At 33.2% G+C, this 26,315-nt stretch overlaps 2 protein-coding genes across 4 annotated transcripts; one reads left to right on the forward strand and one right to left on the reverse strand.

The window, feature by feature from the left end:
* Nucleotides 1-1,328: 1,328 nt before the first annotated feature.
* On the forward strand, nt 1,329-10,065 carry LOC110638324 (pyruvate kinase 1, cytosolic). 2 transcript variants are annotated; one of them, XM_058143963.1, is made up of 16 exons: nt 1,329-1,485; nt 3,144-3,240; nt 3,334-3,431; nt 3,648-3,803; nt 4,071-4,148; nt 4,242-4,370; nt 5,094-5,174; nt 5,348-5,416; nt 5,610-5,699; nt 6,676-6,820; nt 6,931-7,019; nt 7,577-7,672; nt 7,933-8,000; nt 8,114-8,213; nt 8,414-8,470; nt 9,589-10,026. In XM_058143963.1, the coding sequence occupies exons 1-16, from the start codon at nt 1,417-1,419 to the stop codon at nt 9,739-9,741; spliced, it is 1,575 nt and encodes a 524-aa protein (XP_057999946.1). In that variant the 5' UTR covers nt 1,329-1,416; the 3' UTR covers nt 9,742-10,026. The 2 variants fall into 2 exon arrangements, with proteins under 2 accessions (XP_057999946.1, XP_057999947.1); XM_058143964.1 differs by lacking the exon at nt 1,329-1,485 and having other exon boundaries at nt 3,181-3,240; nt 3,667-3,803; nt 9,589-10,065.
* Nucleotides 10,066-10,370: 305 nt separating this feature from the next.
* Nucleotides 10,371-17,387, reverse strand: LOC110638326 (tubulin-folding cofactor B). Of its 2 annotated transcripts, XM_058143965.1 has the most exons (10): nt 17,356-17,385; nt 17,246-17,312; nt 16,913-17,019; nt 16,666-16,817; nt 16,418-16,536; nt 15,864-15,925; nt 15,557-15,598; nt 14,551-14,684; nt 13,991-14,060; nt 10,371-10,618 (listed from the first exon to the last, which is right to left on the reverse strand). In XM_058143965.1, exons 3-10 carry the CDS (start codon nt 17,012-17,014, stop codon nt 10,571-10,573), a joined length of 729 nt encoding a protein of 242 aa, XP_057999948.1. In that variant the 5' UTR covers nt 17,015-17,019; nt 17,246-17,312; nt 17,356-17,385; the 3' UTR covers nt 10,371-10,570. The 2 variants fall into 2 exon arrangements, with proteins under 2 accessions (XP_057999948.1, XP_057999949.1); XM_058143966.1 differs by lacking the exon at nt 13,991-14,060 and having other exon boundaries at nt 17,356-17,387.
* Between the last annotated feature and the right edge of the window lie 8,928 nt (nt 17,388-26,315).

The raw sequence follows: 26,315 nt of genomic DNA on the forward strand, positions 1-26,315 counted from the left end.
GTTGAAGCTTATTTTTTATTTTTAGCTATCGAAAATTACAAAATTTTAACTAATTTAGCCTTAAAAAGTTAGAATTTTTTGACGTTAAATTGGAATCATGAAAAAGAGGGTACCATAAAATTGCAAGAATTCAATGGACTGTTTCTTAAAAAGAAATTAATCAAATATTTGGCATCCGCAAAATTCCAAGTGATGGCCTAATGGAAACAAAAAAAGAGGTTAGTTGGGAGGTTAGCTCTTCTCAGCTACCTATTATGCAATTTAGGATCAAATTATTAACCTTCAAACAATTATGCAAGTGTATGTATTTGTTGACTTTTTGAAATCATTTTCAACTATTAAGGAGATTATTATGTGATTTTAATGATGTAGCTGCCTATCTAATAACTACTACTGCCCAAGTCTCAACTACTGCACCATAAGCACATGACACCTTTTTCCACATGAATGGACCATAGATACCCTTTATATTTTGCTAAATTCAACATAATTTTGTATTTTTCTATGCCTATAATTTTATTTTATTTTTTTTTAATTTTTCTCATCATTCAATTCTTGTAATTTTTGGTGAAAAAATCCTTCTAATTATTTAAAATTTTTTACTCTTCTAATTTTGTAGATTTTAACATTAAGTTACATCTAATATAAACTCCATTTCATATGAAAATAAGTTTTATAATTGTTAAATAAATTGTTTATATTGAGATTTATGTAAAATTAATAAAAATATGTATAATGTTATGGCAATTTGATTCATTCAATTTACTATGTGTTTTCTCACTTATAACTCTTAATTATTCTCATTAAAGACAATGTGGTTAAATATTCAATTTCACCTATATTTATTTATTAAAAATGTTCAATTTAGCTCATTTTTTATTTTTTTGTCTAAATTAACTTAAAATTTTCAATTTAAACTTAATTTAGCAAAAACAAAAAATCTTGATTTAAACCAAAATAAAAAAGTCCAATTTCTTTATTTTTGGGTTAAATTTCTTAATTTCTCAATTTAGATAAAAAAATCAATAATCTCAATTTGTTAATTAGTTTTTATTAATTAAATTAAATTTAAATTGAAATTTCTTAATTGACTTATAAAAAAATTAAAAATAAATTATATTGAACATCCCAATGAGTATAATAGTGAAATTAAGCATCATTTCAAGACAATATCTACATCAGTCATTTTTTAAAAAAATTGTGTGGAGTCCAATTGGGGTAGCAATCATATGAAATATTCATCTTACAAGAAAATGGGTGTTTTGGAAATTTCACCACACTCCCCCACCTAACACTTTGAGTGTCCAGTCCACTACCTAAGGCAATATAATTAGTAGGGCACTGCATGCACCATTCAGTTCACTCTACTTACCCACCAGGACCTTGCTTCGAACAAACCTATCTTTTCTCTCAAAAATGCAGGGAGGACATATGGAAGTTGAAGAGCCTCTTAGGCTCTCCTCAGTGCTAACTTCTTCAAAACCTGTAAGTTCTCTCCACCCATCAATTTTCTATATGCTCTATGCATATTCATGCATTGGTTGATCTAGAATCCACTCTTGCAATTTAAATTTATTTAAGTATTAGACATAGAAAAGGATTTATTCACTCTTTGGAAAAAAAAAGAAAAAGAAAAAGAAAAAGAAAATAAATATGATTGGCTGAGAACCAATCAGTAAATGACATGTAAAGGCTCCCTATCCACTTATCTCTCAAAATTAACACCCATATTTGGAAGTTGGTCTTGGAGCTGGTACACCCTTGAGCTTCCCAGTATTAATAACCTTGAATCTAATTTTTGTTAGAGCATCATAAACATTTGACAACCCAAATCCCAAAACTACTTTTGCCTTTTAGCAATTTTTCCTGAATGACTCTTAGTTTCATGGAATTTATTATACTTGGTTAAATTCTATAGAGATTAGTAAATTTTGTAAATGAGTTCTAAACTATATATACATGCTACATGTTTTAAAATGAATACTTGTGTTGATATATACAAATCCTAACATGATAATACAATGTATAAATGAGTTCCATAGTGAAATTCATTTGCAAATTTTTCAATTTTAGTGTCCATTTCTAATGTTTAGTTATAAATTTCATAACATGACAGCAGTTTCTAGCAGCTTTCTGCAGAACTCTCTCTCTCTCTCTCTCTCTCTCTCTTTTCTGAATACCCAAAAAACAGTTTAAGATGGAGTGCTAAAGGGATAAAAGTCAATACAAAAATAATATGAGGTATCTTCAAAGCTTCAGGGTTTCTGATGGTTGTAAATGAAACATTCATATACTGACACATCAACAGTTCAATAAAGACTTCCATAGCTGTTTGAAGTATATAGATGGGTTGCTTGCCTGCAAAATAACCCACCTAGAATCCAGTTTTGGACAGTAGAAAGACTAGAATTTCTAATGCAAAAATCAATCCCATTTCACTGGAGTATAGGCTATTAGGAATCCTTCAATATCCAATTTAATGCTCCTTGGTTTCATGAGCAAGCAACATTTTGCTCAAATATTTTTCTTCCTTCCTTAAAGCAGATTGAAAGCTTTAGCTACTGACAGAAAAAAGGCATGCAACCCTGCAATATATTAACTATAGTGTTAGCAAACATTGATGAATAGTATGATCTCTGCAAATAAGATGAAAACTCACTCATAAATTGGACTTTTCGCCTTTGAAACAAGAGACAACAGGATAAAATTCACTTTTAGAATTTTCAAGGCTTGAAAGAAAGAAGGGATCCTAAATTAAATTTCTCATCAGCAAGCTCCATGCTTCTTGAAGAGGGGATTAGTATCCATCAAGATCTGGATCTTCATCATCCTTAGGAGAAATAACTTCTTATACTCTTACTGGCATTTCTCTGCAAGACTTCTTTTAAAATCTTGTGCTAGTTAAACATTCAGTATGCTATTAATATGTTCTAACTTTGTAGAACTCTGAAATCACTCTCCATATGCTATACTTTAGATAAGTTTACAGCTTGTTCGGATTTTTTTTATTGGGTACATATTCAAAAGTGATAAGCTACAGCCTTGATTTTTATTCTTAAGCATTATCATTATTAAAATAGTAGAAGCAAAGCTATTTGTTTGTAGACAAATAAAAATACTTGTTTTTATCTTGAAACCTGCAGAGCCATTTGCCTTCGCTAACCAAATTAGTTGGAACACTTGGACCAAATTCGCGGTCTGTTGAAACCATTGAGGCATGTCTAAATGCAGGAATGTCAGGTGATTCTTGTGCGTTTGAATTCTTCATTGTGCCTTTTCCCTTCTAAATTTCATAAAGCTATGTTCATTTCTTTCCCCTTCCTATATTGCCAGTTGCACGGTTCGACTTTTCATGGTTAGATAGTGACTACCACCAAGAAACTCTTCAGAATTTGAGGCTAGCTATGAAAAATGCTAAGAAACTATGTGCTGTAAGTGGAAGATTATACATATTTTGACATATTATAACATGCTCTGGATTATCCAATTGATGTACTAAGTAGATAGCTTCCTGGGTCACAGATCATTGGAGAAGAAGAATTTTTTTTTGTCATGGACTTAATTCCTGCAATCTTTCTTCCCCAACTAATCATTTTTCAGGTTACTGAATTCCTGCTATCTTTCTTCTCCAACTAATCATTTTTCAGGTTATGCTGGATACTGTAGGCCCAGAAATTCCAATTTGTAACCAGAATGGGAAACCAATTGAGCTGAAGGCTGATGACCATATAACTATTACTTCAGATGTTTCTAGAGAACCATCAGCAGAGTTTTTACCCGTAGATTATTCTGGACTCTCCAAGGTATGTGTTGGAAGACATTCATAAGTTATTTCTAACAATTTTTTTTTCAAATTAAGTTTTTTATTCCAAGGAAACTTTGTTGGAGTATATACTTAATCTGAATGAACCTGGAGAAAAAGCTTCAATGGGAGGGTTTTAAATATATAAATGGAGAATTTTGCATTGTTTTCAAAACATAATGCATTGTACATGATTAGCTCTTTTTTTTTTTTTTATTTATCATACATCAGGTAAGTTTTGGTCTTTTGTTCCCTTTATGAATTACAGATTCTGAAGAAGGGCGACACTGTTTTTCTTGGTCAGTATCTCTTCACAGGAAGCGAAAACAACTCTGTATGGCTTGAGGTGAAAATTTTCTTTTGATGCCCTATTTCTGTTTTTTAAAATGCTTGTTTTGATAGGCAGTTTTTTCAGCTAAAGTTTTTGCTTGATCTTCAGGTTTTAGAGACAAATGGCCAAGATGTCATGTGTCTCATAAAAAACACTGCCACTCTTGCGGGCTTTATATTAATGCATGTTTCTCAAGTGTATGAAAGTTTGCCAAATTTAAGTGATAAGGATAAAAAGGTACAATTAATCCATACTAAACTTCTTCTCCCCATGTTTTTAAGAGTTATCCTTCTGTTTTGATGCTCAGAAGGAGTTCACGTGACTGTTACTTTGCATAGAGGATTGTCTAGTTAGCAATAATTTTTTTTCTTTTTTTGGTTGATTTGGCTTTGATTGGGGTTCAAACTAGAGATCTTACAACACTGGAGCTGGAGACAATTCCAGTACAAATAAGCTAAAGCTCATTGTTTAGCAGTAAATGTATAAGGGTGTTGTATCTATGTCTCAATGGATTGAAATCCTAATGCTTTGTTGTTTAGTGCCTTTTTTAAAAAAAATTTTCCTGATTTTGTATGCTTCTCTAAAACAATTAATTCAAAACTTCATTACATTTGCTTTTTTATATAATAACAATGCAATTTTTCTAGCCAAATTATTTATTTGCTAGCATAGACAGTCGTACCACTTTAGGGAGCTTGTATTATTTGGTTATCAATAGAGCAAAATAAGCTTATAACTTGAGCTGATCCTAGCTTCAATAGGATATTTTAGTGAAACTATGTTTGATAGACCATAGTAGAAGGAAACAAAATGAAGGATGCAAATATGCAATAGATTAATGGATAAAAGAAATCTATTCTGTCACATTCCACTGCACCCCTAGCTATATCATTGTTCCCTTTATATATTAGACAACTTGATAAATAAAATATTCATCCTCTCTCTTTGTTGATATGATAGGTTATTTCGGAGTGGGGTTCACGTAACAATGTTGATTTCATATCTCTATCATACACTCGCAATGTAGAAGATGTGCGAGAGGTTAGTCTACCATTATGCATCGGGTGGTTAATATTGTTATAATTTTCTTTGAGCTCAGAATTACTGCTTCATTACTAAGAAGTTTGCTTTAGTTGAAAAGGAAATAAATTCGTTGTTGTTCTCTTTGTGAGTGAGAGGTCAGAGCTAATTAAACATATTTGTTCCATTTGCAGCTTAGAGCTTTTCTTAGAACAAATAATCTCCATGAGACTCAAGTATTCGCCAAAATAGAAACTGTTGAGGTGAGCTAATGCATTGCATATGTATAAAATTGAATAAAGAAGCTTTCCACCTAATAGTGGCAATTGTTAGTATTATGCATATAAAACTCTTATCATTGTAATCCATAATTTTTGTTATTGAAAATGATGATCATCATCATTATTATTGAAGTGTTCCATAACATGTCAATGTAATTTTTGCTCATTGCACCAGGGCTTGAAACATTTTTGTGAGATCCTTCAGGAAGCAGATGGTATTATCCTTGGTCGTGGAAATTTGGGAATTGACCTTCCCCCAGAAAAGGTCATATTTTTGGTCAATAATTCTTCTTTAATTTCAATAGCATACCAATTTACAATTTCTCATTCTTTATTGAGTAAATAATAGTATAGTCAATGACTTAATGGCTAAAGATGGAAGTTTCCCTGAAAGAAAATAATAGCATAGTGAATGCTTCTTATCTTAATTTCTCAGCAAACCATAAGCATCATCAGTTTTATTCCTACCAATATTTAGTTTAATCTTTTATTCACTGAAAATCTTATTCAAAATTATGAGAATTTTAGAATTAAGAATTTACATAGATAATTTAAGTTATTTTCTGTATTTTTGGTTTTTTGTTTTGCTGTTTGTTTGTTTTTCTATCATGGGGATGCATCTTTGGTAGTGGGATTAGGTAAAAATCCTTGTGCACAAGTAATGATGATTAGCGTAGGACAATGTAACCATGCTTACATGGTGTAAGTATGGGTAGTCAATCACTTTTGTACTTGTAATTAATGATGTAATCTACAGATATATTAACTTTTGAATTATCAATGACAGAGCAAGGAAACTCCATTTCCTGCAACTTTTTTTCCCCTCTTTGTTTCCTCTGTTTTGTGTGTGTTCTCTGCTATTGCTAGCATCTCCAACAGAGAATATGTTTTGAGAACTCTGATTTGAAGGCTTGTTTCATTTGGCATAAGGGTATCATGTGGTTGAAGTCGATATTGATCTCCAGCATTACTTCATTGGTTTTGGTTTTCTTGTGTAATATTCTGAGTTCTTTGGGAGGGATGAGGAAGCTATGTTCTCCTCCAGATTGTTTATCTAACAAAAGAATTCCTATAGCATTCATTTGGAGAGGTGTGCATTTGAAATGAATATAGTTTTGGATTTGTATTTCAAGAGAAATCATAAAACATCTACAAAGCGTCAAACTTAAAACCACTTTATTTCAAATTCTTATCTATGCAAATGGAGCCAAAATGTAACTTTTGGAATCTCTTCATTGCAGGTTTTCTTGTTTCAGAAGTCTGCTGTATATAAGTGTAACATGGCAGGGAAACCAGTCATAATTACTCGAGTAGTTGATAGCATGACGGGAAATCTAAGACCAACTCGTGCAGAAGCAACTGATGTTGCCAATGCTGTTCTTGATGGTATGTAAAATCGACACATTTAAACCTCATGTTCTTGATTTCTTGGCAGCTGGAAACCTTATAGTAATACTATTATTATTTTGAAATTTTCTTACTGCATAATTTCTTAGGTGCTGATGGTATTTTATTGGGTGCTGAGACACTTAGAGGACTATATCCCATTGAGACAATAAAAATTGTGGGGAGAATTTGTGCTGAGGTTAGTATAAACACTATCAAATTTTCCAATTACATTACAGGCATGTAAAGTAAAAAATGCTTAAATAGTTAAATTAGTGGAAATGGTGAAGCATTAAACAGTAGAAATGCAGAAGGAAGGTAACTCATCAGAGACAATAGTAATGGCAAGAGAAATCAATTCTGGAACTGTAAATATTCTTTGAGGAAACAAAGTAAAATTTCTGAACATGGGTAGCTGTTCTTGCTAATTTATCAATATCCAGATCAAAAGACTAGTTGTTTCTTGCATTTCAAGGAGTAGAATTCTGAGTTGTGTTACCACATGTTATTTATTGCTAGGCATGTCATTATATACTAAAAACATCACAGCTTGACCAATGATGTGATTTCAAAGATCAAACATAGCCTAATTCCTCATCACTAGTAATCAATGTTAGCCAAATTATCTGAAAATTTCTCAGTAGCATTTTAGGAATTACCACCATCAACTTTGAAGTTTGAAATCATTTGCGGTTCATATATGTACTAATGCCTAATATCATCCAAATATTATTGTTCTTCTTTATGTTTGTGCAGGCTGAAACAGTGCGCAATCATTCTGTTCATTTTAAGAGAATCAGCAAACATGTTGGAGAGCCTATGTCTCATGCCGAATCTGTTGCTTCATCAGCGGTATCTTTTTATTACTATTCTTTGGGAAGTTTGTTTCGCACCCGTGTTTGAACTGCTGAAAAAACACCACCTTGAATGAGTCAATTAGATGCCAATAAAATTTGTTTTTCAATCAAACTTAACATGTTTTACAAATAAAATCTCCAAAACATCTAAAAGGGTGGCGCTTTTCTGATAAGCAAGAACGAACCTTAACCCCAAATAGGCTCATCAAAATGCATGAGTAGTTCATGATGACACTGTTTATGTTTTTATCAAAGGTACGTGCTGCTATTAAGGTCAAGGCGGCACTAATTGTTGTGTTCACATCCTCTGGGAGAGCAGCAAGGTGCTTCAAATTTCTATATTCTCATACAGCTCTTGTAGTCTTCAAATAGGTGCTAACTATTTAAGAATGCCAATTAAATTACCAGCTGATTCTTGCAAGTTCATACTTTTTAGGTTGATTGCTAAGTATAGGCCACCAGTGCCTGTGTTTGCTGTTGTCATTCCTCGTCTCAGATCGAATTCCTTGAAATGGACTTTCACTGGTTCTGCACAGGTAAAATTAAGCCCTCTTCCCATTATTTCAGCAACAAAAACCATCCAAGATGTAGTGAAATATGTTTCTGCTAAGTTCACAATTTCTATTTCTAGTTTTTTTAGTTTATTTTTGGGTAACTCTGGTGGGTTTGTGGATTTGAATTGAAACCAATGGTCACAGGATTTTCATTCCAAGTGACTTACTCCTTTCTTGTTCAGGCTCGTCACTTGCTTGGTGTTAGAGGAATTTACCCTATTCTTGCAAGCCCTAATGTGGTAAGCATTATAGCATTTCTTAGTTCAGATGCTCCCCTTTTTTTTCCATTTAGTTCTCTTTTTTACAATTGACTCCGACATAGACTTGAACTTTTACACGTCTGGAGACAATTTTAATACCACTGAGATAAAGCTTATTGATCGTTCTTTTTTGAGTTCCTTATTTGGAAATTGTTCATTTAATCTTGGTTAGTAAGAAAGAAAAAAGGGAAAGAAAATTCTTCGTAATGGTAAATAAGTGCACATATTATAAGCTTTATTCCATTAGCTTTTATTAAAATTTTTAAATGGAATAATTTTTGAATTCCTAAAAAATTGAAAAGGTAGGCCATGGGAGATTAAAAAAAAAAGTTTTATTTAAATGTGAAGGACTAAAAAGCAAATGCATTTGATAGTTCAGTGACTAATGCGTAAATAGCAAACTGAAAAAGGTTTATTCAATTGACTTTCAAAACCCAAGAATTCATGCTAGTTTATTGAATAAAAACTAAAATAAATAAAATAAAATAATTTTTTTAATGATATAAATGAGATTTTTTTTTTAACATATGCAAGGTGTCACGGAGTCATTACCCTCTTCCCAAAAGTTGCACCGGTGTGCAACACACTCGCTTATAAGGAGCCTAGGACCTTTGTTCCTTTTCGATGTGGGATTGAGACACTCTTGTGACATTCTCCCCCACCCAATTCCGGCAATGCCCTCATTGCCACCAGCCACCCAGCCTACCCCGTTCTGTTAGGGCACTTGGCGTGAGTCGAAAGAGGTCCGATTGACTCTGATACCACTATCATCACGGGGTCATTACCCTCTCCCCAAAACTGCACACCCGCTTATAAGGTGCCTAGAACCTCCGTTCCTTTCTAATATGGGATTGAGACACTCTTGTGACAAAGGGAAGGAGAAGTTGAACCTGAGTTTCCAAGTCTGACATTTATGCAGTATCACTATATTATGCTTACCGCTCCCTTTATCCTTTAATCTCTTGACATACAATTAGGATATTAAAAAGTCAGTATTTGGTAAACTGAATGAAATAAATGAACTTATATTCTATTTTTCATAATTAATTTAACTATTTTTTATCTGATATTTATATTTTGTTTTTCTTCCCTTGCAGGCAACTTCAGGTGCTTCCAGTGAAGAGTCTGGATTGAACCTTGCCCTTAATCATGGTAAATCTGTTGGATTGCTTAAGCCTAACGACCAAATAGTTGTCTTCCAAAAGATTGGGGACTCATCCGTGGTGAAGATCGTCGAGTTTCAAGCCTAGCTTTCTTAATCTGCCAATCCATTTGTCCCTACCTTCAACTTTTGCGACTACACCTCAGCTATTTTTCAAATGCAATTCCGGTCTCATCATAGAGAAATATTCAATTATTAGGTTCGATCACTAGACTATTAATTCAATGATACCTCTAATAGAGATCGACATAGAAGAAATCAAGCCTTGTTTAATTCAGAACATGTTGATCATAGGGATCCCATTCAGTCTATTATGGCTATCCTAAGGGCGTTGTTCAAGCTACCAATAGACGACCTTCGTTGGTACTGTTCATTCAATACTGGTTCAATGAAATCAATGCACCCAATATCTCACGGCACAAGCTGGTGTCCTCGTGACAATAGTCATACACCACTTGTGTCCGCGTTCCCGCAGTGCAGGAACGCGGATTGTTTACTAGTTATACCTCCCGTTTTTGGATTGGGGCTATTAATATTTATATCATCGTCTTCTTCACAATCTCTCAGGAACTCATTCTAATTATCTTATTAGAAAACTCATTCTAGTCCTAATGTGGATGATCTGCCTTTGGCTGAATCGAAAAGGTGGAATCAATACTCACCTTAATGCAGTGAGTGAAAATTGATCCATCATATATCCAAAAAAGAAAAAAGAAGGAAGAGTAATTCATCATATTCTGCCATTTTCAGATACAAAAACATTGCTCAGATACTCAGATGCTCAGATACAAACACCAACACCCTACCCCTTGCCCTCAAAAATAATAATAATAATTGAACTTACACAATTCTCACACTAAAAAAATGTGATGATTATGAAACGCATACAGGAAAAGGACAATTTTGCCATCTCTAGTTCATATTTCTTCATCCTCAAAGGGATCTCTTTCTGGATAGTCACCAACCTGGAAAATGTCTTGATTTACTAAGATACAAGGAACCCCAAAATGAAGAAGATATTGTCATTCAAAAGTAATGGAATTAAATGAATATCATTACATCAAAGACATGGAGAATGAAGGCATGATTTATTTCTTATAGCCGAAGGCTATGGTTAAAATGATTTCATCAGAGTTAATTAATTATGCAATGTTCTCTGTAGAACATGTTTTGTCATGTCCCTGTTCCTAACAGTGGCAGAATAATTTATAACAAGTACGACTGGCTAAGCCATAAAATTTTTCAGCAGACTTGTCACAACTTTAATGCTCAAGAAACATAAATTGACCTATGTTGAGCTTATAGAATAGATAATGAAATCAACTTCACTGTGATCCCCCTAGGCCAGCCAATAAATTTGCAATAAATGATTGGGATTAACTCTCAAAACAAGCTGAAACATATGAACTTAAAACTCAGTTTCTTTCATTTTGTGCAACTGGGATGAAGTCCCAAAACTAGCTAAAATATATCAGCGAGGTACCTTAAAACTCGGTCTCTTGTATTTTGTGCAACTAGGAGAAGTCCCAAATGTGCAACTGGGATGAAGTCCCAAAACTAGCTCAAATATATCAACGAGGTACCTTAAAACTCAGTTTCTTGTATTTTGTTGTTGTTGTTATGAAACATGTAAACAATCTTTTGTGATTTTCAGTTGTAGCCAACTATTTTTCATTTTTATTTTAAGACATCAAGGAACAAAACAGATTTTTTCAATAATATAATTTTCTTTGATAAAAGGATAAAAAAAAATAAAAAAAAGATACCAAAATTGCTGCTGATGTGTTCTATTCTAATGAGGAAACCAAAACTGTCAAAAGTCCCTCAAGTTGAACATCGTTTTCCCTTTGCATGTACACTGCATGTGCTCATATTCTATACTATCTCCCACCATTTTCCAAAGGGAACATGCTTCTTGTTACTAACAAAGTGTGCAGTCCTGGAACTTTCCATATTAATAAATGTTTAACAAGTGTGTCCTAGCAGGGCAGTCAATCAGATAAAGGCATTATGGAAAACACACATCACTACATGCTTCAATAGCAAAGGAGTGTCCTAATGGCCCATATATTTGCAACCTTCAACCTAATGCTAAATATCCCTAGACTCTGAATATAAATAAAACTACTGCAAGTGAAGTTCAAAGTGGTAGGAGTTCAAAGGAGTAAAGCAAGTGAAGTTCAAAAATAAGCTTCTCGAGTCTGAAGCATGAAAGCTGGATATGGAGGCCAATGGTATCAAAGATTAGAAAAGTAGCTAGAAAAGTACTTGGAGAGTCTAGAGGACATGGACCACCCTCAAAAGAGAGATGGCGGTGGAATGAGGAAGTCTAAAAGGCAATGAAGAGAAAAAGAGAATGGTATAAAAAATTACCTAAGTATAATAATAATGATGCTAATGAACAGTACAAGATAACAAAAAAAGAGGCAAAGAAGGTGGTTAGTCAAGCAAGAGTGCAGATTTTTGAAAAGTTATATGAAAAACTTGAAACTAAAAAAGGGGAGAAAGATATTTATAGATTAGCAAGGAGGAGAGAAAAGAAATGTCAAGATCTCAATCAAGTTAGATATATTACGGATAAAGAAGTAAAAGTGTTGCTGATAGATGAGGACATTAAAGAAAGATGGAGAAATTATTTTGATGACCTCTTTAACAATAGTCAAAGTGGTAATAGCGTGGATATAGACTACAGAGCAATAAAAAAGAATGTAAATTACAATAGAAGGATTAGATCTTTAGAAGCAAAAGAAGCACTTAAGAGAATGCAAGTGAGTAAAGCCTGTTGATCCAATGGAATACCAATTGAAGTGTGAAAGTGTTTGGGAGATGTGAGAGTGGCATGGTTAACTAAATTGTTTAATAAAATTCTAAACTCAAAGAAAATGCCTGATTAATGGAGGAGGAGTATTTTAGTACCTATTTTTAAAAATAAGGGAAACATACAGAGTTACTCAAACTATAGGAAAATTAAACTCATGAGCCATAACATGAAGTTGTAGGAGAGAGTTGTGGAACATCGACTACGTTATGACACTTCTATCTCTTCCAATCAATCTGGCTTCATGCCCGGTCGTTCAACTATGGAAGCGATCTTTCTCATTAGAAGCTTGATGGAGAAATACAGAGATGTGAAGAAAGATCTCCATATAGTTTTTATCGATTTGGAGAAGGCTTATGATAGTGTTTCAAGAGATGTCTTATAGAGAGTGTTAAAACAAAAGAGGGTATCTATTAGGTACATACAGGTGTTGAAAGATATGTATGAAGGAGTAACCACTATTGTGCACACAGTGGGAGGGGACACAAGAGATTTTCCTATCTCAGTTGGATTACACTAAGATTCAGCTGTGAGCCCTTACCTTTTTACATTAGTTCTAGATGAATTAATGAAACATATACAAGAGAGTATCCCTTGGTGCATAATGTTTGCGGATGATATGGTTCTGATAGATGAGATGTGAGAAGGAGTCAATAGAAAACTAGAGTTTTGGAGAAATATTCTAGAGTGAAAGGATTTTAAGTTAAGTAGAACGAAGACAAAATACATGCATTGCAAGTTCAGTAAAGGCCGAATTTATGATAGAGAAAGAGTTAGTTTGGATAAAATGGTATTGCCCCAAAGTAATCACTTTAAATATCTCGTCTCAATCCTTCAAATAGATGAGGAATGTGAGGAGAATATTAATCATAAGATTAAAGCCGGATGGTTGAAGTGAAGATGTGCCACTGCAGTTTTATGTGATCACAAGATTCCCAATAAGTTGAAAAGAAAATTTCACCGTACAGCCATACGACCAGCCATGTTATATGGTAGTGAGTGTTGGGCAATGAAGAAGCCGTATGTGTCTAAGACGAGAGTTGCGGAGATGAGAATGTTAAGGTGGATGAGTAGCCATACTAGACTAGATAAAATCTGTAACGAGCGTATTAGAGAAAAGATAGAAATGGTACAAATTGAGGATAAATTGAAAGAAGAGAGATTAAGGCGGTTTTGTCATGCGAAGCATAGACATACGGAAGCTCCAGTCAGACAAGTAGAGCACATTGGGTTAGAGGATAGAAAGAAAAGAAGGGGTAGACCTAAACTGACTTGAAGGAGAGTAGTACAACATGACCTAGAAGCATTACACATTTCTGAGAATTTAACCAAAATCGTTTAGAGTGGAAAAAAAAAATCCATATAGCCGACCCCAATAAATTTTTTGGATAAAGGCTTAGTTGAGTTGAGTACTGCATCTAATTCATTATGGCATCAGACTGTAAAAGTGCTCTATGTTTTAATTCTTTCATCAGCAATGCAAGAGTTTCAACATATAAGAACATAGTTTTCCACAAACCTTTACTTTATCAGACCTAACCATTGCACCATGAAGTGGAGGGCAGTCAAAGTAGCGTACTCCTTTCACCCTAAAACATGATAATGAAACAAATAATGAAAATGCAGAACATAATCACCAGAGAGAGAGAGATCTTAAAATGGACAAGGGGACAATCTAAGTGATCAGCAAAGAGCCATAGGTACTAGAATCCCACTACCAAATTAATAATTTTGGTCATGACTTGATAAGACAGTAAATTCAGAACAAGATTAAACAATGAAATAACCAAAAAAGTTCATCTTATGTTAGACAAATAATGAGTGACTCAGTGAGAGAATAAAATGACATTAGTATTATGGCCTCAACCCTTAAATTTGATCTAACCTATGCACTCACACATAAGATTGGTCATAACCTATTCACTTACACGTAAGATTGTTTTAACTGCATTAGATTGTTTGTCAGGAAAAAGTTGATCAATAAACAACATCAACTCATATAAGACATTAGAGAAGATAAAGCAAAGATGTGTATTTGAAAAATTTTAAAAATAATGAGAGAATGATTAATGTACATACATGCCATCATGTTTCCCCAATGGTTCATCATATTGAACTCCAACCCAAAAACCTGGTGCAAGAGATTCTGCTCGACCAACAAATTTGACAACCCCTCTTTTCTCCCCTGGTTCAACTTCACATCTGTCTCCCACCTAATTATTCAAGAATTGGGTAAATGGAAAGAGAAAAACAAAGGTGTGGCAATGTAAGTAGACAAGGAAAATGCTACCATATATTTGGTATAAGAATAGAAATTGAATAAAAAAAATCATTATTCCTTCTTTGCAATTAAAAAGGATAGAAAATTGAAGTATAAAGACTTAAAACTTGTCCATCAATATCTGCAGTGTCAAATTCCCCACTATGCTGAACCACATTATGGTCTAATCCGTCCATGATGCCATCATGAATAGTGTGATATAGACATATACACATATCTCTTCATTGCAAAAACTTGAGAATCAAATTTGTTTTCACAAATGCTACTTCTCCAAAATCCATAGAACAAAATCTTTTGGAAGATACTGGGACTAATATGGTAGTTCTAAGGAGGAAACCACAACTTTGACATTTTCAATGGGCCAAAGCAACATTTAACCTTAGGCGATAGAGTTATAACTTATAAGTGACTTTTAATAACCTAAAAAAAAAAAAAAAAAAAGCCCTACAGACAAGTATTTATTTACATTACTCTCATGACAAATAAATTTATATTAACTTCACAATTTATATGATGCTTAAATCTTTTCCAAAGAACACAATCAGGATGTGATTTCAACTCTATGGTCTGGCATAATAGGTAAGAGAAGATAGATGAACTTATCCACAATTATCGTCTAATTTTCTGAGGCCGTTTGCCAGGATCTAAATGGTATGAAGTAAAATGGAATGCAGATGTCTTTGGAATCTTTAAATTGAGATTTACTGTTAGGATATTGTTTACATATATTATGCATCCCACACTTAACTGTTCCCAAAAGGGCCAAAACTATGAACACTTACAAATACAAAGAGAATTACTAACCTTGATATGTGCACAAAGGTCTTCCACGTAGTTGTCAGTTATCTGTGAGTGAAAGATGAATACAATCAATTGAGTACAACATCTCACTTGGATTTGGCCCTCCTTTCTGGTATTTCCTATTTATTCGATTCTTTTTTTTTTTTTTTTTGTCCTTTTTGTAAAGAAGGAGAAGAAGAAGAAGAAGAAGCAGAAGAAGAAATATGAAGCCCCCACCTCTCCTCCCCCAAAACACCCCCCCACCCCCACCCCACCAAAAAAAAAAAAAAAAACCAAAAGCAAGGAAAAGCTCAAATAACAGTATTCTTACCTTAGGCTCAAAGGCTGATGGATTTTGAGAGACCAATTTTTCTTTAAATTTTCTGAAAGTGCCTAAAAAACATGAAGTAATAAATTTGCTAGCAAGTTAAACATAAAATTAGGTTTCCAATGACAACTATCAGTAACACTCTCTTATGTCCATGAATTGTTTAAATAGAAAAGGAATTGGAGCATTTCATGATAAAGTGCATTTGCTAAGTTTTAGAATATCAAAATCACGTTATTAACAAAATGAAAAAGATGTAGCATAGAGTCAAGATAAAAGTGTCAAGCATAAAAAATAAGACTTCAAAATCAATGCGAGTATAGAGTAACATAGCAGGAATAGCCCAGTATATAAATAAATAAATAAATAAATAATAAATCTAGCCCATCTAAGCCATAAGATTTGTAATTACTACATCAATCAGTCATTGTAGTCTATCGCACTTAAACACAATTTTGTCAATCTTCACCGGTTATCACATAGTGGTACCATATCAAAAACATGAAAAGAATGTATCCACTACCATCCAAAAGAATATGTTGTTCTTCAAAACTCACCACTGCGTTTGTCATAGTCCTCTTCTGAAATTGTGTATTTCTCCACCAATGAAGTGTCTTCCAGCCATCCACCCGATGTTACTGACGAAGGGTCAAGATCTATTACATGTAGCCGAAACCTTTCAATAAAAAAATTTTAAAAAAAATCAATAAACTAAGGATCTTCATTAACAACCCAACTAAAATTAGAACCATGAACAAATCACAAACACTTCAAAAATAAAATTAAGAGAATGAAAGAGACAAACCCATCAAGAGGAGAATAAAAACCAAGGGGTCTGGAATTATCAGTTAAATCAGAAATTTTGGAGTTAGTGTCATCATAAAGCTCCAAGGACATTGAATTAACTGATGTCCCACATTTCCTCCACAGCTTCTCTTTTACAGATTCTACTGTAGACTAAATTTTTGTTGAAGAAGAAAGAAAATCAAATTAATAATAATAATAATAATAATAATAACAATAACGATCATCAAATGACAATAATGGAAAACCTGAAGGGAGAAGCGAACACTGGCAGAGAAGGTCTTGAGGTTGGAATGAGTGACACGCAAGAGGACTGAGTCATCCACAGCCATCTGAAGCCGAGTTGCCATCTTTCCTGTTCAAGCGAAATCTTTATCAATTGTGTGTTCGATTCTAATATGCTACAAAGCTTTCTTATAATCTCAGAGTTTGAGAGCAAAGAGACTTTGATGAAAAATTCAAAAATTGAGAAAAATGGACTTCAGCTTAATCAAGGGTTTAAAACCATAACACTTCAGCTTAATCTAAGGACTTGATTCAGAAGAATAGTCAAGAAATAAATCTCAGGTTAGAAAGCCCACCTCAATCGCACTGAACTGAACAGAGCTCGAGATGTGGCAAGGCTCCTTGTATCCTTCAGTTCAATTAGAACAGCCACGGCGATGGCTTCGAAGTGGTGAAAGACTGCGACGACGACAATTAGGGAGAACTACAATGGTGAGCGAAAGCGACAGCGATGGCTTCGAAGTGGCAAAAGAAAGGGATCGCGATAGTGAGAACGGCAATGGCTGTGGCTGGCGGGCGGGCGGGCGGGCGGGCGGGCGCGGGGGGGCGGCTTCAAGGTGGTGCGGTTGCGTCAATGAGGGCTTACAGTATTTTTTTAGGCCTTGTTTGGATGGGTGAGGGAATGTTAACTGAGGGGGAGAGTTATAATTGAAAAAAAAAAAAGTAATAATGTTTGAAAGTCCGTGAATTAATGGAAAAGTATTATAAAAATATAATAATAAAATATAAGAATATGTAGAGAGAAAATTGAGAATTTTATTGTATAGGTAAAAGATTGAGTCAAAAAAATGATGGTCACTTAACCTTATTTATAGCATATAAATTATATTCAAGAGACATAATATTAAATGAGAAATTAAATAAACTTATGGGGAAGATAGATGGATTTTTTAAAAATCGAAATGAATATCCATCATGAATATAGATTTATAACACTCTCTTTAGATGTCCATTAAACAAAAAAATATGTCCTATTAAAATTTTATTAGGAAAAAATCAGTGAAAAAAAATCCTAGTGAAGGAAAAAGAGTATAATATTCTTTGTGCTTAAAATGTAACTCCTTCTTATAATGATCTGCTTTTAAAATCTTAAGCCAATGCATCCCAATTTTGTACACCATTTTTGTTGCAGTTGGTAGAGACTTGGTAAACAAATCTAGCAGATTTTCACCTAAAAGAGTTTGTTGAATATTAATATCACCGTTCTTCTGAAGATTATGTGTGAAAAAAAACTTTGGTGAAATATACTTTGTTCTATCTCCATTGATAATCATTCCTTTAACTGGGCTATGCATGCTAGATTATCTTTATATAATATTGTGGGTATGTTATTATAAGACAAGCCACACCTCTCTCAAATAAAATGAGTCATGAATCTCAGCCAAATGCATTCTTGACTTGCTTCATGAATTGCTATTATTTCTGCATGATTTGAAGAAGTAGCAGCTATAAATTATTTTGTAAATCGCCATGATATAGCTGTACCACCACAAGTGAATAAATAGCATGTTTGAGATCTTACTTTATGTGGATTAAATAAATACCCTGTATCTGCATAATCAATTATATCTGGTCTTGATTTGTTGAGATAAAATAAACCTATATCAATTATTCCTTTTAAATATCGCAAAATATGTTTGATTTCATTCCAATGTCTTCAAGTAGGAGTGGAACTATATCTTGTAAGCATATTAACAAAAAAATGCAATGTCCAGTCTTGTAGTAGTGGTAAGATACATAAGTGCACCGATTGCACTAAGATGTGATACTTCAAGACCAAAGAATTCTTCACCATTTTTTTAAGGCCAAAACGGGTTTTTATTCACATCAAGTGATCGAACAACCATTGGGGTACTCAATGGGTGTGTTTTATCCATGTAAATCCGTTTCAAAATTTTTTTTGTATAGGTGGATTGATGAATAAAAATTCCTTCTTGTAAATGTTCAATTTGTAGACTATGGCAAAGTTTTGTCTTTCTAAGATCTTTCATTTCAAATTCTTTCTTCAAATAATCCACACCATTTTGGAGCTCTGCTAGAGTTCCAATGAGATTTATATCATCAACATAGATAACAATAATAACAAATTTAGATATTGATTTCTTTATGAAAACACATGGTCAAATTAGGTCATTTATATAACATTCTTTTACCAGATATGCACTAAGGCGATTGTATCATTTGCGCCCAGATTGCTTCAAACTGTACGAAGATCTTTGTGACTTAATTGAATATATTTCCTAGGAATTTAACTTATATGCTTCAGTTAATTTAAATCCTTTAGGGATTTTCATAAAGTGTTACTATCAAGTGAGCCATATAAATAGGCTGTAACTATATCCATCAAATACATTTCAAGGCTTTCTTGTACTGCCAAATTGATGAGGTATCAAAAGGTAAATACGAGGCCTTTGCGAAAAACCTTGTGCCACAAGGTGTGCTTTATATCTTATAATTTCATTATGCTCATTTCGTTTTCTTAAAAATACCCATCTGTATCCTACCAATTTCACACCCTTTGTTGTTTGGACTGTAGGTTCAAAAACTTTACGTTTTGTAAGTGAATTCAATTCTGATTGAATTGCATCTTTCCATTTTGGCCAATCATATCTTTTCTCAATAGATAGAACTTTAAAATCCTCACTATCTTTTATAATATCAAGTGCAATGGTATAGGAAAAAAATCATCAATTATTGTTGCCATTCGATTTAATTTTCTCCCTGCATTGACAAAACTTATTGATTTTTCCTCATTTTCTTGAGGTTTGGATATATGAATTTCTTCAAAAATTATTTTTGCAAGATTTTCATGATTAATAATATCTTGATCCTTTTTATTTGATTTTTCAATAGTGTTATTTGTTGTTTTCTTCCTTCTAGGATTTTTATCCTTATAATCTAATGGTCTACTACGCTTCAGATGTACTTTAGACTCATTATTAATAGCACTAATAGATGGTCCTACAGGGATATCAATCTGAATTGGAATATTTGTAGTTGGTATATGTGATTTTGTTATTCTTTTTGAATCAATAAATGCGTCTAGTATTTGATTTGTTATTCTTTGCAAATGAATAATTTTTTGAACTTTTTGTTCACACATGCTTGCACAAGGGTCAAGGTGATGTAATGATGGAGCTTTCCATTTAATTTCTCTTTTAATTTCCTTCCTCTCTTCTCCTAAACGTAGAAAAAATTTTTCATAAAATTGACAGTCAGAAAAACAAGTTGTAAATAAATTTTTTGTCAATAGTTCAAGGTAGCAGCTTAACTTTTCTTTGAGGACTCATCTAAGTGCATTGTGTTGGTGCTATTGGCAACATACAACACATCCAAAAATTCTTAGATGAGAAATATTTGGTTCATAACCAAAAGCCAATTGTAATGGGGAGAATTTATGATAATTTGTTAGCCTAAGACGAACCAGTGTTGTTGCATGAAGAATAGCATAACCTTAAATAGAAATGGGTAATTTTGTTCTCATAAGTAGTGGTCTTGCTATGAATTAGATACGTTTAATAAATGATTCTACTAGGCCATTTTGAGTATAAACATATGCTACAGGATGTTCAATAGTTATTCCAGTTGTTAAACAATATTCATTAAAAGTACAGGATGAGAACTCCGTAGCATTATCAAGGTGAATAAATTTAATTGGATAATCTAGAAATTGTGGTCATAATCAAATTATCTGTGTCAATTTCACAAATGCCAAGCTGCAAGTTGATAATAGACACACATGTGATCATTTTGAAGATGCATCTATTAGGACCATAAATAATCTAAACTGTCCACTAGCTAGGTGGGTGTATAGGTCCGCATATATCCCCATAGATACATTCTAAAAATACAGGGGATTCAATCCCAACCCTTGTTAGTGATAGTCTAATAATCAGTTTGCTTTGATAACAAGCAGCATAAGAAAAGTCATTTGTTGTAAGAATCTTCTAGTTCTTTAAAGGATGACCATGTGAATTTTAAATTATTCTTCTCATCATTATAGATTCAGGATGGTCTAATCAATTATGCCAAAGTATAAAAATGTTTGCATCAGTAAACTTCTAGTTTATAATAGAATGTGCTTCAATTGTACTTATTTTTGTATAGTACAAGCTAGAAGACAAAGTGACTACTTTTTCTAATATACATTTCTTATCTGAGATATTACTAGTAACATAAAGATATTTGATATTCATTTCATTTAATGTCTCAATATAGTATCCATTTTGGAAGACATTTTTGAAACTTAATAAATTTTTTTAAGGCTTGGAAGAAAATAATGCATTATCTATAATGAGTTTTGTTCCCTCAAGTAAAAATATTATAGCTCTTCTAGAGCCTTTAATTAAATTTTCACTACTAGATATTGTGTGGATATTTGCCATTTCCATAAGCAAATGAGAAAAGTATTTTTAATTTTTAAATATGGTATGTGTAGTTGCGCTGTCAACTAGACACATATTTTTATCATTGAGTTCTAATCCAAACAAAAACTTTGGACTATCCATATCCATATTATCTTCAAAAAAAAAAAATACAATATGAGAAATAAACAAAATAAGACTTTTTTAAAACATCATTACCAAAATAAAAAGATGACAATATTATTAATATGATATAACAAAAACTACCTTAAACAAAATATGACAAATAACATATCATGATAATATTAACTAAGATGATCAAGCAAAAATAAAAGCATTTAAATGACTTAATTGACAGTTCCATCAATAATCAAATGATCAATTTTTCCTTTAAGATGCTCAAAGAATTCTGCTACATCCAGGTGGTTATATCAATATCAACGTCATCACTTTCTAAAATAAATTTTGCTTATGTATTTTGACCTTTTCTTTTTAGTGATGCTTGATAAAGATCAACGAGATGTTTTTGTGTACGACAGGCACGCAACTAGTGTCTTTTCACACCATATCGTTAGTATACCTCTTTTGAATTTTTATATTGTCCTGTTTCTTATTTCTCGTTATTCTTTTTTCACTTTTGGGTTTGAGATGTATTTTTCCACTTTTAGTAGTGAGATGTATTCTTATATTCTAATGAATTATGAATATGATCACCACAATTAAAATGTATGTTTCTTCCTCGACCATGGCCACGATTGTTAGTTATGTGTGCCCTAGAGCATGCACTAATCTTATAACTCGTAAATAACATTGTAAATATTATAATGGCAATGAACGTTTCATTTAAATGTTATGTGTGTTTAATACCATATTTATTTGAAATTGTCCATTAGCAATATGTTATGTGTTCTATTCTTATGAGATAAGAATATGAGTGGCAGAATACCTGGGACATTTGTTATAAATCAGAGTTCGCAGTTAAAGAATATTTTGGTGGGCACATTATATCCAAAGAGTTGTCACCTCTTTTTATCTCCATTGATCAGTATGAGATACTGATGAATATGGAATGGTGGGCCTCATGCCATCTGATATGAGATATCGGGATAAATACAGTGGACACTTATGAGATAAGTAGGTCGAACTTGTGACGTTCAGATAACATGAACATGGCATTTGCTCGAGTCAATAAAATTTTATCTGTGTCATACTAGTGCATATAATTCTTAGGCCTGAGATGACACGGTTGTCTCTTATATGGGTGGTTTGAGTTTGATACCACTTATATATCTGTATTGTGTATGGATACTTCGGTATGTGTTGGCTCATATTAGTCATATGTTGGGATAGGTGTTTAGTCAAGAGGGGATCCTTAGCCTTGAGTAAAAAGGATTAAAAGTCCTATGCAGATTTGAGCTATTCTTGACAAGATTAAGTTCCTGGCCAAGACGGACGACTTTATCAGGAAAGGTGTGTCCTGATGGTAAAGTCTTATATGTCAAGAATCAGATTTCAAATGAGTGCATAAGATTCCATAAAAGGGGTTTGACTCAACTATGACCCTAAATGGAATTGGGACATAATACGAAGGGATTTTAGTGCATGGTAACATATGATTAAAGGTTCATTTTAAGGTAAACCTTATTGCTAATTGGGTGGCCATGGCATGCTATGCTAGGTATTAACCATGTCCTATGAGATGCCTAAAATGATTTGGGGAAATCATTTGCAGTCTGGAAGAGTTCCAATGATATTAAGAATTAATATCATTTCTCATTGCCAATCAGTAATGAGCCTAGTAAGTCACACACCTACACAAGTTAACCACCAAGTAAATTATGATTTAATTGATTAATTAAAGAGTTTAATTAATTAATTAAATAGATTTGGTTTGCAATAAGATTACAAAGTCCCTAGCATGACTTGAAACTGAATCTTGCATATTTGATGTATTATATAAATTGAATTTATGTTTAAAGAGTTTAAATATGAATTCAATTGTGAGATTAATTAATTAATATGTGATATAAATTAATTTGAGGGAGAAATTACAATTTTGGATTGAGAACTCAAAATTCATTGCAAGGGAAAAACGGTAATTTTACAAGGTAACACGTGTCACCATGAGATGGTGACACATGTCACTCATGGGTGTATGCCATTTGTCTTCCATGTGATGGAAGATGATTGTTGATGATTTAATCTTGTCTTGACAAGTGTCATAATGAGATTAAGACACATAAAAAGCTAGATTAAATTGGAGCTTTATATGTGGCACTCCATTAATGGATTTTGTCTCTTGTATATAAATACAAGATAATAAGAATTGGCTTCTTCTTCATTTTTGAGACCTTGGATGACAACCTCTCTCTCTCTCTCTCCTTCTTATGTTTTTCCTCCATTGATGATAGAAAGAAAGCTTGTTTCTTTCTTGAATCAAAGACACTAGAAAAGGTTTCTAGCTCAAATACATCCATAGAAATCACCTAAAGCAAATACCCTAATTATTAGTGGTTGGCAAGCATCAAAGAGAGGACTTAGGCTACCTAAGGTGATCTTGGTGGAAGTTTATGGTGGACAAGCTAAAGGAGCAACAAGTGGTGCTCTTGGAGACTACCAAAGAGAGCAAAAATTTTAATTCTACTCCCTTTCAGGTTAGTTGTCTTTAAACCCTCTTTTAGTTAGGGTTTTGCTAGGTTTAATTGTTAAACCTCAATCCTTAATGGCAAATGACTCACAAATGCATGTTAAAAGAGTGTTTTGACATGCTTTAAGGCATTAGAGAAAGGCTAGGATCATAATACACTTGTATGCATGCATGAAACCCTCGATAAAATTTTTGAAATCCATCCTCTAAGGCCCTAACCACGCTTCCCAACACCATTAATTTGGTATCAGAGCTATTATATTTGCCATTAGGATTGTTTATGGGACTTAATTGTGTGATTGGATGAGATTTGGGGTGATTTGAATGAGATTTGGATTGAAAAACCCTAAGAAAATTATCTTTGCCGCAAGAAACATGGCCTGGGCATGTCCCAGGCCACGGGCCGTGTTTCTGGGTTTGTGGCATAAAATAATGGGTAGAAGATTACACGGGCCATGCTTTGGCACCACACGGGCCGTGTAATTCGGCACCTCAGGCCGTGTAACTGTTATATGGGCCGTGTTGTTTTCACACAAGGTGTGTTTTACATGGAGGGCATGTTTTGGCAAATTAAAGGGTTTTTATGCAATTGTTGTGTAATTTGAGATCCTAAATTAAGCCTAGACCTAATTAAATTGTTTAACTACGATTTCCAATCATACAAATAATATTTTGAAAATTGTTTTCATGAAAATTGATTTTGGGAAGGGTTCCTAAATTTGAGATTAATTTGAATGAGATTCAAATTTAGTTATAAATTGGGTATATGATATTCAATTTAATTATGCATGTATATTTATGTTTAAGTGTTAAATGTTAATATGCATAATGGATGATCATGGACAATGAAAGACCAATGTGATTGGATTTATTTCTTTTATTCTTCTTTGGGGTGTAATAATTAATTTTATTTATAGTGGCATGTAATATAAGTGTTATATTGCATAGGATCTAATTTCATTTGTTTAAGGACTATAAGGTTCATATTCTTGTAAATTCACCTTGGTATGCCAAGGGTTACTTTGTAATTAAATTGCAAGAAGCATGAAGAGATCAAGATCATTGGTGGGACCAGTTGGAGCACATCAAGATCAAGAGTTGATTTATGTGCTCCGTCAGCATCTCTTGTAATAGAATAGATGAAATGCACCTAGGAAATGCCTTAATTCAATTCTTGGTGGGGCAGAAATGAATCCCTTAAAAAGTCCATGATCATACCATTTTATTTATTATCCATGTATGCATGAGATGTATATGAATGGATGCTTGCATGAGATATATGTATGCCAAATGGATAATGTGCAAAGTGTAACACCCTCACTGTAGCAACTCCGTACATTCTACTGTTCCGGTGACCGGTGTCGGTCCGGACAGCTAGAACGTCCAGAAAAATATTTGAACTAAAGCGAGGAACCATAATTAACTCAAATATTAATAAGAAAAATTTAGTAAAAATGTTAGAAATAAAATACAACTAAATCAAATGAGCCAGTGCCCAAGCGATGGGTAACCAGAGGGAAGTTGCGGTTCTCGCAACGAGGAGCCCTAGACCCGGGGGAAAAATTATAAAATAATTTTTGGGACTCCAGAGAAGGGTCATTAAGGTTCCTATGGCATTAGAATGCCAAGAAAATATTTAGAAAAATTTTTCAATCGGTACCAATAATTTTGACCCGTTAAGCCAAACGGAGGGCATTTTGGTCATTTCGCCTTCAGAGGTGATTTTTGGCCGACTTGTCCAGTTGAGTAAATAATTAATATGACATAAAATATGAATAAACATTACTAGAAATTGAATTGAAAATGAGTAGAGAAGAGAAGAAAAGAAAATGAAAGAAAATGCTAATTATGACATCATATGATGTCATTTAAATTTCCTCCACCAATCACAATTTGTTAAACTTATTAAAAGAGATAAAAGAGACCAAAAATATGAAAAACCAATCTGCATCTTCAACCTTGGGCAGCCTAAAAAACGTTGAGAGAGAGAGAGAGAGAAGAGGTTCCACCATTAAAGCTCCTTTAAGCTTCATTTCTCTCTTGTTTCCACTACTAAACCCTAACCCCTTTCATTAAACCTTGACCATATCACTTGGGGAAGCTTTTGGCAGCCAAGAAGAAGAAGGAAAGTGAAGTTTTAGCTTGAAGAAATCTGCCCTACAAGAGGTTAAAGTGAGGTTAGTGCTATCCTTTCACTCTCACTCCTTTAATCCTTGTTAAAGCATCATTTTAAGTTAAGAAATTGTAAGAGTTTGAAGTAAGTTATATGTGTTAGGGCATCTTTAATTTTTGGCAGCCCTAAGGAAGGATGAGGTTGATTGTTTTAATGAATTTAGAATGGATAGAAATGATGTT

The sequence above is a fragment of the Hevea brasiliensis genome, chromosome 3 (genome assembly GCF_030052815.1).
Source record: "Hevea brasiliensis isolate MT/VB/25A 57/8 chromosome 3, ASM3005281v1, whole genome shotgun sequence".
Taxonomy (NCBI): Eukaryota; Viridiplantae; Streptophyta; class Magnoliopsida; order Malpighiales; family Euphorbiaceae; genus Hevea; species Hevea brasiliensis.

Excerpts from the sequence above, each read along its gene's own strand:
- LOC110638324 (XM_058143963.1), top strand. The coding sequence starts at position 1,417 with ATGCAGGGAGGACATATGGAAGTTGAAGAGCCTCTTAGGCTCTCCTCA. Across the intron at positions 7,020-7,576 it reads TGGGGAGAATTTGTGCTGAG|GCTGAAACAGTGCGCAATCA; the intron begins GTTAGTATAAAC and ends ATGTTTGTGCAG. Across the intron at positions 8,471-9,588 it reads TTCTTGCAAGCCCTAATGTG|GCAACTTCAGGTGCTTCCAG; the intron begins GTAAGCATTATA and ends CTTCCCTTGCAG.
- LOC110638326 (XM_058143965.1), bottom strand. The coding sequence starts at position 17,014 with ATGGCAACTCGGCTTCAGATGGCTGTGGATGACTCAGTCCTCTTGCGT. Across the intron at positions 16,537-16,665 it reads TTTTATTCTCCTCTTGATGG|GTTTCGGCTACATGTAATAG; the intron begins GTTTGTCTCTTT and ends TTTTATTGAAAG. Across the intron at positions 15,599-15,863 it reads CATCAGCCTTTGAGCCTAAG|ATAACTGACAACTACGTGGA; the intron begins GTAAGAATACTG and ends TTTCACTCACAG.